This window comes from Ambystoma mexicanum, chromosome 6q (assembly GCF_040938575.1).
Source record: "Ambystoma mexicanum isolate Mex_15411 chromosome 6q, UKY_AmexF1_1, whole genome shotgun sequence".
In the NCBI taxonomy this organism is placed as follows: Eukaryota; Metazoa; Chordata; class Amphibia; order Caudata; family Ambystomatidae; genus Ambystoma; species Ambystoma mexicanum.
The window spans coordinates 48610017-48624459 of NC_090937.1; the positions used below are offsets into that span (position 1 = coordinate 48610017).

Consider the following 14443-nt stretch of genomic DNA (forward strand, 5'->3'; position numbering starts at 1 on the left):
ATTTATAATGAAACAAAATATAACGAAAAAAATAACGAAAATATATGTGGGTATGGGGTAAAGGGTTTCATTTTGTGTGGATGTGGTTGGAGTGGGGTTTTAGCCAGGGAAAACAGGGGGTTGGGGCAGAACCCCTCAAAAAATTGAAACCAACTATTTCATTATTTTTTGTTGTAATTTTTCTTTTGTTATATGTTCATTTGTTATTCAATTGTTTGTTATAAAGACAGGTAACCATCCCCATACATTACAGGGTATCAGCTTCTAAAGTTTATGGAATTGAGCTTGTCACTGGTTCTTAAACTGCATCTGAATTACTGACCTAGTTTCATGGAAAGTTATTTGATGAAATATAGTGAATGCACATATTGGTGATTGTATATATTTGTATTATAGAGTAGGGTGTGATAATACTATCCTCTAATTTCATTTTTTAGTGTGTTCGAAAGCCTAAATAAAAAACTGCTTTATAGCTTACTGTCTAAACTGAGTTATCCTGTGTGGACTCATTAAGGGCCCCTGGCCACACTCATACTCTCCTGAGACACATTTGTGTCAAGACGTCCCGCACAGGCAACAACTTAAGCAAATGTCAAAAAAGCCTTTGCTAATAGAACCCTTGCTCCTGACCCACCACCAACAGAGGGTTTCGACAGCCAAGTGAAAAGACTTAATCACACTCTGGCTGTGACAGCTGTATACAACTATGCTCAGGTATTCTCAAGATCATCCCCATTTGAGCTTAAAAAATTAAATGAGCTATGTTTCTGGAAGAACATTCTGCCTGATATTAAGGCCCTGATTCATGGAATTATTTGCGTGTAAAATGGGGATTTGCGTGCCATTCTGCCCACAAATTCCTGTTGGACGAACAGGGATTTGCGGGCAGAATGGCACGCAAATCCCTGTTTTACACGCAAATAATTCCATGAATCAGATGTTCAATTACTGCAGACGTCAGAGTTGCCCTTTCTCTGGGAATAATGGTATGGAAGCATGGAATGTGGTAGCTTGTTAAGATTAAAGTCAGGTTCTTGTTAGTATCCATATAGACTTACTGGTTCTCTTTTGCTTCATAATTATTTTGACTTAGGTCAAGAAAAAATACCTTCATGAAAAGAGACTTATGAACGGCAACCATACACTTGACCTCCTGTTAAGAGACTTTCAGAAGAATTATCACATGTATGTGTACCCTGTCCACTGGCAGTTTAGTCAACTTGACCTTCACCCGGCAGACAGGTAAGAGCCCATTTTGGTCTGAAAATGTTACTTTTGATTGAAGTATGATGTTTATCAAAACCCGCCTACTACTGAGAAAGTGACATCACTGCCACATGATTGGAAATCTTTTCTACAAAATGGACGAAAACGTACTCATCATTTGGTCACATCCTCTTCGCATAGTTGTTGCGCAGGGAAATGTATTTTGCGAATTCCAGCAATGCTCCACCAAATGTAGTGAAATCATCACCCGTGGACTGCCTGAGAATGCTGATCTTCCTTCGTCGCTCCGGGCAGTCTCATCACCTTTAATGTAGCAGGGCACATGATGCTGTGCCTGCCCCCTACTGACTGTATATTGCATAAGTACGTGGGTGGCTGTTCATCTTTCCATCTTGGATATGCGAGAACCTAACACTTATTGTGTAATCGGTTGAACTCCTTATTGTGAAGCTAAGGGCACAATCCAGGAAAATACACAGTTATCAACAAATGCATGTCCATTTGTGTACACTTTTAGCCAACAGTGCATGCTCACAGCCCTCATCGACTGACACATTTTTCTACCATATTTTATCTGCATACTTCACAAAGCATACAATACAGGCCACGCAGCAAAAGCAGCACACGCTAGCGTGAGCTTTTATTCTGAGTGTGCCATGAGAGAGAGCTAGCCAAGGGTGAATGTCAGCCCTGTACATCAGACAAGAGACCTATAATTTAGTCAGTGGGCTTTAGTATAGGAGACACATGTTTCCTAGATTTGCTTTGCATAGACTATTTTCGCCATGAACTCCCCCTCCGTCCCCCTCCTAACACTGCACATGTATGCGTTTCTACCTCAGGGTGCATGTGTTCACTCATCTGTCAAGACATTCTAACCGCTGACTGCAACATACTCCCAACAGAGACTATACTGTACAGACAACTGGAACATGCCCCCTAATTTTGTTACGAAATGCAATTCATTGGTCGCACATTTACAAATTGTTAACAGGCAACGCAGTTTTGAAATGTGTGCAATCAAAATGATCCAGTTACAAATATTGAGAGTGCTGATAAAAGGTAACGCGATTGTGTACCCAGCATAGTGCACTTCAGTTGGGCAATGCTTTGACTTATTTACAATTAAATCAGAATCCTGTATGCAGAAACACATGTTCTTTTGCACTGTGGTATGTCAAAGGTCGATGTTTTGGTCTAAATGCAGAATTGTGTCTGTTAGGGGATGTTGTTGAGAGTACACATCTCAATCATCGACATAGTGAATATTGCTGTACACCATGGCTGAGCCTGTCAGTCCAGGCCAAGCGCCAAAGAAGGGCACCGATAAAGGGCTGTCCAAGCCATCCAAGAAGGATGGGAAGAAGAGATAGAGGACCAGGAATGAGAGCTTTCCCATGTACACCTATAAGGAGAGAATGGAAGAGCACCCAGACGCCGGCATCATCTGCTAGGACACGGGTAACATGAAGCCCAATCCTTCGCCAATGACATCTTCGAGCGCATGGCTGCGGAAACTGCCCACCTGGCTCCTAACAACAAATGTCAGACCATCACCCCCAGGAAATCCCAATCTCTGTGCACCTGCTGCTGTTAGGTGAAATGACCAAGCAGCCATCACCCAAGAGCACCACAGTGATCACCAAGTCCACCTTACACAAATAAGGGGGGGCCACAGCCCTCTGAGGCCACCGTTCCCTGAACAAAGCTCTCACAAGTGTGTAATGCAGAAGGAAGACTATGACACAGAGAGATAATGGTGGTTGGCATAAACCTTTATTCAAGTGAAAAATCTATAGAAAACACTATCTTGCCCTAACTCTTACAGGGGTTTCCTTGCCTCACCTGAAATACTAATGTTACAAGCAGGACATCAAAAGTAAAAGCCCACGGTCCACTCTAAGTTAAATAAATCAAAAGAAGACCTTCTTAGTCCAGAGAAATTTCTCTGTTCCCGTGGACAAAAGGTACAGTCTCAAGTGTTGGTGGGATGGAATATCTCCGTCCCCCAGCTATCCTTGAGCTCTTGGTAAAGTGAATCGACTGCTGGGGGATTGTCTCCCTTCCCCAGCCTTCCTCAGGTTACTTAACAGCTCAGCAATTGGTACAGGAATGTCTCCCTTCTCCAACCAGCCTTTCTCAGGCTCTTCTCGGTCTCTGGGGTCCCAGGCACTGTTGGCCAACCTGATTTCCTTCCACCAAGTACTGCGATGAAGCGGAGTAGCGTGGATACTCTTCCAAGCTATAGTGGATACCTCACCCTGCTTGGCAGTCCTGGTTCCATTCTACCAGGTACTGTGATGAAGAAGAGTAGCTTGGATGCTCTCCCAAGCTGGGGTGAGTCCCTGACCCTGGTTGGAAGACCTGGTACCACGTACTGCAATTAAGAAGAATAGTTTGGATGTTTCTCCAAACATTAGACCTGTCTTCCTTCTCTATCAGGTCTCTTAGTCCCAAACATATAATTGGTGTAATCTCCTGCCAAGTTCTATGTTCATCTGCATTGCTGTCACAGTACTCTTTATAGTCTGTAAGTCTTCCATGTAGACTTGGTGTTTTTCACCTGCCAAGTACTGCCTCCATATGTTTTACTCTGATAGTTCTTCTGAAAGCCTCTTGACCTCACCTGCAGACTTGGTTTACTCTCCTGCCAAGTATTGTAGTCATGTGTCTAATATTCACAGTTACAGTTCAACACTGCTTCCCCCTCTCTTATTTGACAGCCCTGGGTTGCCTTTCCTCCAAGTACTGTCACAAAGAAGATAGGATATTCTTGTTATGCACTGCAACTCTTCTTGGTAAGGGTCCAAGTCCCTATTCCTTTTGTTACTGTATCTGGGTAACGTTTTCCTTAGTGTTCTCTAGCAGTTATTCTCTCTGCCCCACTTTCCTTCTAGTGTGGTACTTAGGGTTCCATGTATCCATTGGAGACTCCCAACCATAGGCTCAGCCACCCAAATACCTAAAGGGTCTTGGCTGCAGCCCTCCGGTCGGTTGTGGGATTCCCCTGGTCTTGTGCTGCTCTGTAGCTCTCCTTGGCTTCCTGCGCTTCTCTCGGAGCCGGACTGCGTGGTTCTGCCTGCTGTGCTGTTGTTGATTTCCCCAGATAGCCCTTCAGTTCACCCAGTGTGTCTGGTGAAGGCAGCCACCTCAGGGTCTCTGCACCTGGGTCAGCTCCTGCTGCTCTTCTCCCAGAGCGTCAGTTCCTCTCGAGGTTCCTATGTTGGAACATCTGATAATTGGCTGAGTCCGTTGCCAGTTTTTATGCTGCTGACTAGGAAGCTCTGTGACTAAAGACATTCAGATAGATTCCTCTGTTCCGCATGGCTCTGTGCCTCTTCCTCATCACAGTTTCTTCCTTTAGATCTTCATTGTATTCATCCCTATTCTTCATCGTCTCAGTCCTTCCTACTTCTTGCATACTACAGAAGTGTATAGGATAGGAGGGTAGGGGTGAGGAGATTGGGTGTAGGAGAGGTGTGGGTACAAGGTGGATACCGTGTTCTCCCACAATAGCCATCACTGGTCCCATAGGGGATTTCCCCAGCCATGAGATCCACAGGCTGAGTAACAACCCCCCCACCCAGGGGATTATCACATAGCGGCCTCATCTACCTTGCCTCCTCCTATGGAAGCAGTGACAACATCCTGGAATTCATCACAGTAAGCTGTAACCTCCTGGTACTCATAGGACGTGTGTGTCTGTCTAGGTGCACAGGCTATGCACGACAGAGAGATGCCACCAACAAAAGCTCTCTTGAGAGATGTAGGAGCAGTTACTGGGACTGATTTCTAGGAGGTATCTGTTTGTGGATGGATTCAATTGGAAGACAGAACAGACTAGTAGTGCAGAGTGTGGGTGCTGGGAAGCATAGTGGAGAGGGGAAGACAATAGATTGGCGTTCAGATGTGTTGATTGCAGTGGTTGGGTTGCAGATGTGGAGGTGTCCACAAAAGATGAGAGGTCAAAGTATACATTATGAATGCAGAGTGCAGGTAGAACACGTGGTTTTACATTGAGGTAGTTCTGCAGAGAACTGCTGCAACTTAGTTGCTGTGTATGTCAGTCGAGAAGTCATATCAGACAATTAGACAAACACAAGCCAGTGTCATATTTTCACTTTGCGTCTATAAAGCACTGGATAATTCTTGGAGCTGCTTATTATAATGAGAGACAATTACATGCATCTGTCCCTGGATTGTATCTGCTTTTCGGTTGTTGTATCAGTTTGTGAGAGTTAAGCCTATACCAACATAATAAAATGTGACCCAATGGCACCTCAAATCTCGTATGCAATGTTTTCGTCATACTGTTGATTCCCACGTCAAACTCATGACTCATTTCCACTTATCTTGTGTTGATTTGTGATCCAATCAGGAGCCTTGGGTCAAATCTCGGGCTAATTTGTCGGGTTCATTCCGCAAATAAATGTCCTCTATGGCTCATTCATCGAGTTTGTACAATCAATATTAACCCCCAAAATTTCCTAAAGAAGGTTTGATGCTTTATAAAAAAGGCCCAACTCACTTCTTGGTCGTCTGGGGGTTTGCTAGGCTGGGGTTAAAGGTGGTATACAGGGTGGACTGCCACTTTTGGGACGGGAGCAAGTCTGATTTGCATATAGTCTTTCCCTTTTTGAAATGGCTTGGCAGGCAAATAGCGATGGTCAAAGGGTTACCAGGAGCAATGCCAGAGGTTATGATTAATTTGAAACCTTCCAGCCATCACCTCTTTTGTTTTGCTGTAGTCACCCCGAGTGGGACAGGTATGCCCAGCTCTGGGTCCCGTGCCTGCTGGGTCTGGAGACCCACACTACTCCTCACTGATGAGGTCGTACGAGGCCGAAACATGTTTGGGTATGTGTGCGGCCTTGTGTAGAAGGGATGTGACCAAGCAGTTCGGTCTGGACTATCCCTTTTGGGGTGGGACTAAGCCTGATTTGCATATGGTCTTTCCCCTTTTTTACAGGTTTGGCGGGTGAAAAACAATGGTCTTGAGGGTAACCCAGAGCAATGCCAGAGGTTCAGATTAAATAGAAGCATTCCAGCCATCATCTCTTTTGTTTTGGTGTACAGGGAGGGGTCATAATTTCAGTTTTCTGGAACACTTTGACCAATTATAGGAGTTTTTAGACTTTGGTGTTTATTTTTGTATAATGTGGTGTTGTTTGCAGAGATTGTGACAATTATTCTTATTTCACTTTATCTGCTTAGTGTTTGTGTAGTGTTTCTTTAGTTTTCCTCTGACAAAATAAGGTAGCAAAGGAACTCTGCCCTTTCCGTTTCTCCATTTCCCAAATTGTTACCCCTAAAACATGTTAAAAGCCCAAAATGTTTTTACATCCCCATTCCTTTACTCAAAAAACTCAAAAGAATCCAAAAAGTTGTTGACCCATTGACAGTTTAATTTTGCATGTTTGTTGTTGACATTATCTTCTCATGTGCTTGTTGTGCTAGTTGGTCAGTCTTGTTGTGTCTGTCTGTAGAGTACTTTAGTATGTTTTGTGTTGTCTAGTTCCTTTGGAGCCATTTGATGATTCTCGATGGTTCTCTAGTTCACTAGTTTATAACATGTTCAGTTGTCTTAGGAGGGGAATGGTGTGCTTGTGGTTCTGGGAATTTAAGTAGCTGCAAGGAGATGAGAAGGAGCTTCTCACAGGAGTAGGAGGATTTCCGCATGATTGATGGGGAAAATGGAAACAGCGCAGTGTTTCCTGGCACCACTTTGCAGTCCATGCAGTATTGCATGGTGTCTGAGTTGCCGGGGTAGGTTACAGCATTTGGGCTAGCCACAGAAAGAGGCATGAAAGAGGAGATTGGGTCATTTGAGGAGGCCTTCTGAAGCACAGAGGCGGGGGAGGCAGGGCTCTGGCTTAGGCTCCCTCGAGGCAGGGGAGGAAGGGCATCTGTTAGAGGCCCCTAGGAAGCAGGCCATATGGTGGAAAAGGAGGACATATAGGTGGGCAGCACTGGGAAGTTGCTACAAGTTTTCTCGAGGACCGCATTGTAAAAGTTCCTGAGTATTTGAGGGCCATCGAAGAGGAGAAAGCGGTCTTCACACAGTTGGCCGAAATAGGTTTGCCTACCTGTGATTATGAGTGGGGGTGGTGGAGACAGATGAGGTGGTGTAGGAGGAGGAGCTCACCCTAAACCTGCCATTCTATAGGGGGCTAATACAGGAACAGGAGTCCCATGGAGCAATGGACTCACTCCTCTTGACCTATCCATCATAGCTTGGGTGAATCAGTAATTTGACCTTCAAAAGTGGAAGATGGTGGAGAATGATGAATGTGAGGTCCTCTGCACTGTGGGTGGCTGTGACAAGAAAGTGGGACAGAAGCAGAAAAGCAAGGGCGTCACCCTGGGGATGACACCCATGCACAACCACATTCGTCAGTGACACCAAGAGATGCATGGGGAAAATGAGTCGCACACAAATATCTATACCACCAATGACCTGGATCTCAACGCATTCACCTCCAGCAGCGGTGAAGATGCTCGTTGCAGCACAATGCCTTCATGGGGCAGAAATGGTCTAATCACTCAATGGAGAATATTTCGTCTCTTTTTTCTAATTACCAAAGAGCGCCACTAGAACATTTGGAATTGCAGGTCGTTTCTATGCTTTTTGCCACATTTATTGGCGTGAGCATGAATATAGTGTGCCACCTGTCTCCTGCTTAAAAGATCCTGTCTAAGAAAACAAATATAGAATATCTGTAAGCCTTGGTATAATGCAAATATGAGAGTGACATAAAGCTTACTGGACAATTAGAGCGGGTTGAAGGAAAATGAGAAACGACAACTTTATATTGAGCAGTAGAAAATTGCACATATACAAATGCCTCATAAACTAGACAGAGCATCCTTACTTCACTGAACTGATTCTTAATAGTTAAAATGAAAGTAAAGAACTATTTAAAGCTCTTGCTCAGGTTCATATCACAGCCAAGCTGAATTGTTCAGTAGCTCCCTGACAACTTTTATGTGAAAATGCAGTTCAATTTTTTTAGGGCAAAATCAGAACTATTTAAGGCACCATTTTTTTTTTAAATTATTTTTATTGGTTTATTACAAACCTTTAAAAAAAACAAGTCGAACAGTAAAAAACAAGATTTTTCCTTTTAAAACATTCTTATCTATTAATCATAAGACCATTAGTCATGCTCAATAGTAAACTGACTAGTTGATACATCTATCATTGAGTTTTTCATGAGATATTTCTTAGTTTTTCTACAATCTTTTCTAAGAAGAAGGTTAATTTAATTGTTAATTTTCAATCGGAGTCACTATATAAGTTTCTCCACCAATCTTCTATGTCTAACGATGGTCTCATGACTAAATTTTTGGAGAAGTGCAAATTGCTGTCTTGGATTAGGCCCGAGCACATTAAGGTTAGGTGTTTTAGAGTTTCACATGGGTTTTTTTTGCACAAGCGACATCATGAGACTACAGACTCTTCTTTTGACCAAAAGTTTAGTTTTTCCCTTGTTGGCAACTGGTTTAGCCGAAATTTAAAAAATATAAGTCTACGAGCTTTCCCAGGGAATTTTTCAAGATAATGTTCTGCCATATTATAACTTTTTGCTTCCATGAGAACTGAGCTCATAGCTCTGTGTTGGCTGTGAATGTCGATGGTGTCAATCCAATCTTGGGTCCACAACATGGTTTTAACTTTGTTTGGATTACTTTCCAAGGTGAAAATATCAGTGCTTATGTCAGTCAAAATTATATCACAATGTTTTGCCCATGTTGTGAGAATATTCACACAATTTCCAATGTCTAGATCTTGCAGAATTGCGTATTGGGGCGCCAACTGCTTCATCTTCATTTTACGATATTCATTTAGGGTGTTCCATGATATTCTTGCATTAATGGATATTAAGCCCAGCTCATAACGTATACACGCAGTTGGCACACCCTTAGGAAACCACAACACTCTTGACCAGAATTCATGTTCTAATGATGACCAGAAATCCGGTTTGCAACCAAAGGCAGCCTCAGCACCATGTATTAGGGCTGGAACAGCCATCTGTTTATAAAAGTTCAGCACTGGTATAATGGAAAATTTCCCATATTTTTTATTTAATAGGCATGCTTGGAATGGAAGCTGTTTGCATTTGTCCTTTGTTCTTTGTACCCATGGAGCTTCGTTAACGCTAGAGCTGATGCACATTCCTAAGTATATGGTTTGGTTTATTATTTTGATGGAGTCTGTTCCAATTTTCCAGGTGAACTTTTTTGATGCGGACGTGTGCATGGTCTTTTGTAGATTTTGCAAGATCAATATTTCTGATTTATTGGTGTTTACACATAGTCTGTTTTGCCGAATGTACTGTTGCAGGATGTTTAACTTTCGCTGTAGACCAATCGGTGTTAAATCTAACAGGACGAGATCGTCTGCGTAGAGAAGGAAATTTATTTCCTTGCCGTTGATCTTAGGTGGAAAAACTTTGGCTCTTACAAAAGCTTCACCAATGTCGGAGATGAATAGATTGAAGATTAGTGACGCCAGGGGGCAGCCTTCTTTAACTCCTCGACCAGTATATATAGGATCTGATAAAGTGCCCTTTTGGGTTAATCTCACTCTTATATGTGTGTCGGTGTGCAGCTCTTTTATTGCCATGATTAAACTGTCCGGACATTTCCAAGCTATTAGCTTTTGCCAAATCAGCTCTCTGTCGATACTATCAAAAGCTTGCGATAGATCTATAAACACAAGATATATGTTCTGTCTGGTTCTGATGGCTTCCATTTTTAAAACATTAAGGGTAAACAAATTTAGGCCATATACTACTCTTTTCACAAAGCCTGTCTGGCGTGGATCTTGATGTCCACTTGTTCTTGTCCAGTTTAATAGTTGTTTCTGTAGCTGCATCGCATAAATCTTACCTAGAACATCAAGGAGTGCGATCGATCTATAATTCTTTCGGTCGGCCCGGTTTCCTTTTTTGAATATTGGGACGACGATCACACTCTTCCAGGAAGCAGGTGTTATTTTTTTCCGGACTATGGTTGAAAAGAGGTTGAAACACAAGGACGCCCACTCTTTAGGATTCTGTTTTAAAATGTAGTTTGTCAAGCCATCAGGACCCGGTGCCCGTGATGAACTGCACCGGGTAATGCTTTGAAGAATATCCTCTTCATCAAACTGAATATTCCAATGTGTTAGTTTTGGAAAGTCAGGATCAACTGCAGTTTCTTTTTTTTCATACACGTTTGTAAAGTGCAACACCCACTGAGCTTCTGTTCCCATGTTGCTTTGTATGCCTTGTTGTTCACAGCTACTCTGTTTTATTAATTTCCAAAACTCTTGCAAGTTGGTGTTTATCAGGCTACGCATCATCGCCTCTGCATCTTTTTGCTGGAGAATTATCTTATGGGAGATTAGCCAGTTTTTGTAATTTTGTTTGCATTTTTTTGGGTAATTTGTTGTTCCTTACTAGCAGGGGCTGTAAGTAGTCGCAGTACATTGCGCAATTTTTGTCTTCTTTTTACAAGTTCGTTGTTATACTGGTGCTTCCGTTTAAAAGCTCAATTTTTTAAGCCATTGTTCTGGTATATGTACTGCTGCAATAAATGAGAGTACTCCACTTCTAAAGGCAGATGTCTGCTTGAGTGTTTTGCATATGCGTTTACAAGAACTCTTACCTCATTGGCATTTATCTTCAAGCGTCTCCAATTTGGTTCCACCAGGACACTCTGATTCCAGCACTCAGCCTTTACTCTTTCACCATATGTAAGAGATTGTTTAAGTTGACTATGATCGGCCATCTGCGTCTTCTAATTTCGAACGAGTTGATTTGTTGTGTGAGATTGTCAGAGACAAAGAAGAAGTCTATAGTTGAAGTCGACTTCTTGTCGCTCCACGTTGTGTGAGCAGGGATGTCACCCTTGGTGTTACCATTTAACATTGTTAAGTTTCTGTCGTCCATTGCAGTATGCCATCTGGCTGCCAATTTTTGGGAGCCTATCTTTGTGTTGTTCCAGCCAATGTTCATTTTTAGGCACTCCAAGTTAAGGTCGCCACAAAGAATGATGTTTGGTGTTTCTTGCTCACTGTTTATATCATCAATTACTTCACAGACTGTCGTTATGAATTTAGTTGTGCCTGCCAGGGTGTGATGCCAATATGCGTTCATTAAATCAAGTTGATTTTCCTTTTTGGTCTTACTGCATGTTGATTTTATAATCGTATGCTGTATGAATGCAGAGTGATTGCTTGATGAAATGGTGTTCCACCCTGAATTTTTTTTAATCAGTGTCATCAGCCCTGCAGATGGACGCCCTTTTTCTCTCATTATAGCAGGAATAATTGATATCTCAAAATCCTCTGAGAGTGGGCAGCTAGCCATCCATGTTTCTTGAAGGCATACGATGGTAAGATCTTCTATCCAATTTGAGCAGTCTCTAAAGAGGTGATTAAATCCTCTGGTGTTCCAGGATAAAATGTTCAGCTCACAACCTTCTTGGTTTTTTTTTGGCGTTAGCTTTTCTGCCCTCCCAAGACACCAGCTAGCCAATTCCACTGTGTGGGAGGTTCTACTGAGCTAGATGAATTCAGTTGGTTCTCCTTTTGGTCCTCAGGGTTCAGTTTGCACCTAAATGTTATCTTGATTTGTTCACCCGGGATACATTTATTTGGGCTTTTGTCAAGTTTGATTGCAAGTGGTTGTATGCGTCCTGTATCGTTTTCAGCCTCTGTTGCAATTTTGTTCGATTCTATATGTAATTGTTTACTGTTGTCAGGCTGGTCAGTAATATCCTCTTCTTCCACTGAGGACTCCGTCTCTCCCACCTCCCCTTCCTCCTCACCTCTACTTTTCCACCTGAATGCCGGCTTCTTTCTTCCTTTCAGTCCGGGTCTCTCCTTTTTTTATGAAGATAGGGGCAGCCGTGGAAGGACGCCACAGTGCCACCTTATAGGTAAACTGTGGGCAATCCTCTGCGGTAGCCAAATGCGGGGAAAAAGCCAGTGGCACAAAAAAAAACAAAGGAGTCTCCACGGAATTCATTGAAGTTGCTGGGTTCCGGTTTGACTCTGAAGTATTTTCTACATGAGGAGTCTGGTGGACAAGACTGCCAGCGGGTGAAGAAACTAGAGAAAGGTGGTTCCACATGAGTATACCGCTGTAACTGTAAACAGCTGCAGAGAGTGGCACCTTGAGCAGAGCGTAGTGCCGAACGATCAGGAAAGCAGTCCGGGGACAGGCGCAGGTCTGGGTCACACGAGAGGAGTAACGAAGTCAATGGAGTAGGCAGAGAAATCCAAAGGCAGGCGGCCCGGAGTCGGTATACGGGAAGACAGGAAAATAGCAGCCGGTAGATGGTAAAGGGACGGGAAGGAAAGAATGCAAGAAGGAAAACAGAGGAATGAACGGAAGACGGAAGGAACGGAAGGACCGGGGAACGGGAGAGAGGGTAGCAAGGAGGATGGGAGGAAAAAACAGAGAGAGAGAGAAACGACAAGAAAGGTAAGGAGGGCGGACAGGAGTGAAACTCATAGCAAGAGCAGGGAGCGCAGGCAACCGCAAGTGGAAAAACCATAGGACGTTGCAACGCGTCCGAGGGCCGGAAGTGAGGAAAGAAAACAACGGGCGTCGGACGTGCAGCAACAGAAAACTACACCTGCACACGACGCTGTGAGGAACGTGATGGGAACATCAACGGTGGACTATGTTTCCATCGGTTCCAAACCCGCCATCTCCCCCAAGTCGTGACAACTGTCTAACTCCACACATCTGCGTCTGTCTCTTTGACTGGGTAAAGCATCATCTCCAGCTGTCTTTTTTTCGATACTTTCATCGAATTCTTCATGAATATCGGACCCCAAGGACAGAATAAAGGGGACGGCTTTTATCATTAGATCACATATCAGCCTGGAATCAATGTGAAGATGTGCTCGTCTATGAATTCTACAGTTTGAATGTCGCTGGATTCGATGGATCTTAGTCCAGGTACATGATGTAGTAAATGAAGGACGTTGTTTCGATTGAGAGTTAGATCATCTTTAGCTGTCAGGATTCTTTCAAGGACTAAACGATATTTAGCCGTTTTGAGATGACGTTTGAGGGGTTTATTTTCCGTCTGCTTTATAGGCCCTCTCTTTTCTTCAGCTTTAGTACTCTTGTTTGTAAAATTGTATACTTTTGGATTTAATTGTTTAAATTCGATTGCGTTAGAGTTTTGTTTTATTTCATTAATGGCTGGCGATTCAATGAATTGCTCTCTCGCATCCAGTCTCGATGTACACTTATCAGTTGTTGGGGCTTTTTCTTTATTTATCATTGCCAGTCGTTTTCTTTTTTCGTCCATGATTAAAAACTTTACCTCTTGTGCCATTGATTTTGGCGGCTTATGATTCTCCAGCGTTAATATTAGCCTGCAAATTCTGTCTTGCACTGGGGCATTGCTTTCATTAGTTGTAGAGGTCTCTGATTTTGCACCATTATCAGATTTTGGAATACCAGATGGGGGCTCCACGAGCACATTTTCCCACTCTTCCTGGCTATAATACGAATCAATTTCATCTTCATATGTGGACAGGTTTAATAGATCATTGGGATTTTCCATTTGTGTTTGATCTACGGAAGCCTGTACTTCGACGGTTTGCTTTGCTGATTGTTCATCACTTTTAGGCTTCTCACTTTTATGTTTTGGAGAAATTTTCGGGAACCCAAGTTGTTTCCTTTCCTTGTGCATTTTTTTTTTTTTGTTTTTTTTCTTACCGTAGCACTGTTCTTTTGAAAGATTGAAAATGTTTTGTCCTTTTCCTCAACTGTTTGTTGTTTGTTGAGGTCTGGATTGCCAATCACCCCTTCTCCATTTGCAGACGGTGTTGGTTTTAGGGAAATCAAATCTTCTCCTTCATTTTTATTTCTAATTTTCTGTATTACATTTGTGTGTGCATTTTCAGAGGGCAAGTATGCAAGATGTGTATCTTGGATGTCCATAGTGTCTTCCAAATCAATGACTTCCTCTTCAGGCATTAGTGCATCAGCGGTTGTTATAACACTGTCTTTGTGGATCAAGTTGTTTTCTACAATATGAGTGTCACTTATCATGGTTGCTATGTTTTTACTTGCATTGAGTTCCTTATGTTGCAGGTTTGCAATGGTCTCCATATTGTTTACGTTATGTGTACTTTGGTTGTTTTTGAGAAGCCCCAATGCTTCTCTGGCAACCTCTGCCAGCAGTCTCTTGTCTTCGCTGTTAT

At 42.8% G+C, this 14443-nt stretch overlaps 1 protein-coding gene across 1 annotated transcript in view; it reads left to right on the top strand.

Annotated features, from left to right (window-relative positions):
- The window catches only part of LOC138515756 (SPARC-like protein 1), a 236400-nt gene that overhangs the window by 177147 nt on the left and 44810 nt on the right, over positions 1-14443 (top strand). The window contains exon 9 of the mRNA XM_069630458.1: positions 1094-1242. Coding sequence (XP_069486559.1) covers positions 1094-1242 — 149 coding nt within the window. The remainder of the gene's footprint in view (positions 1-1093; positions 1243-14443) is intronic.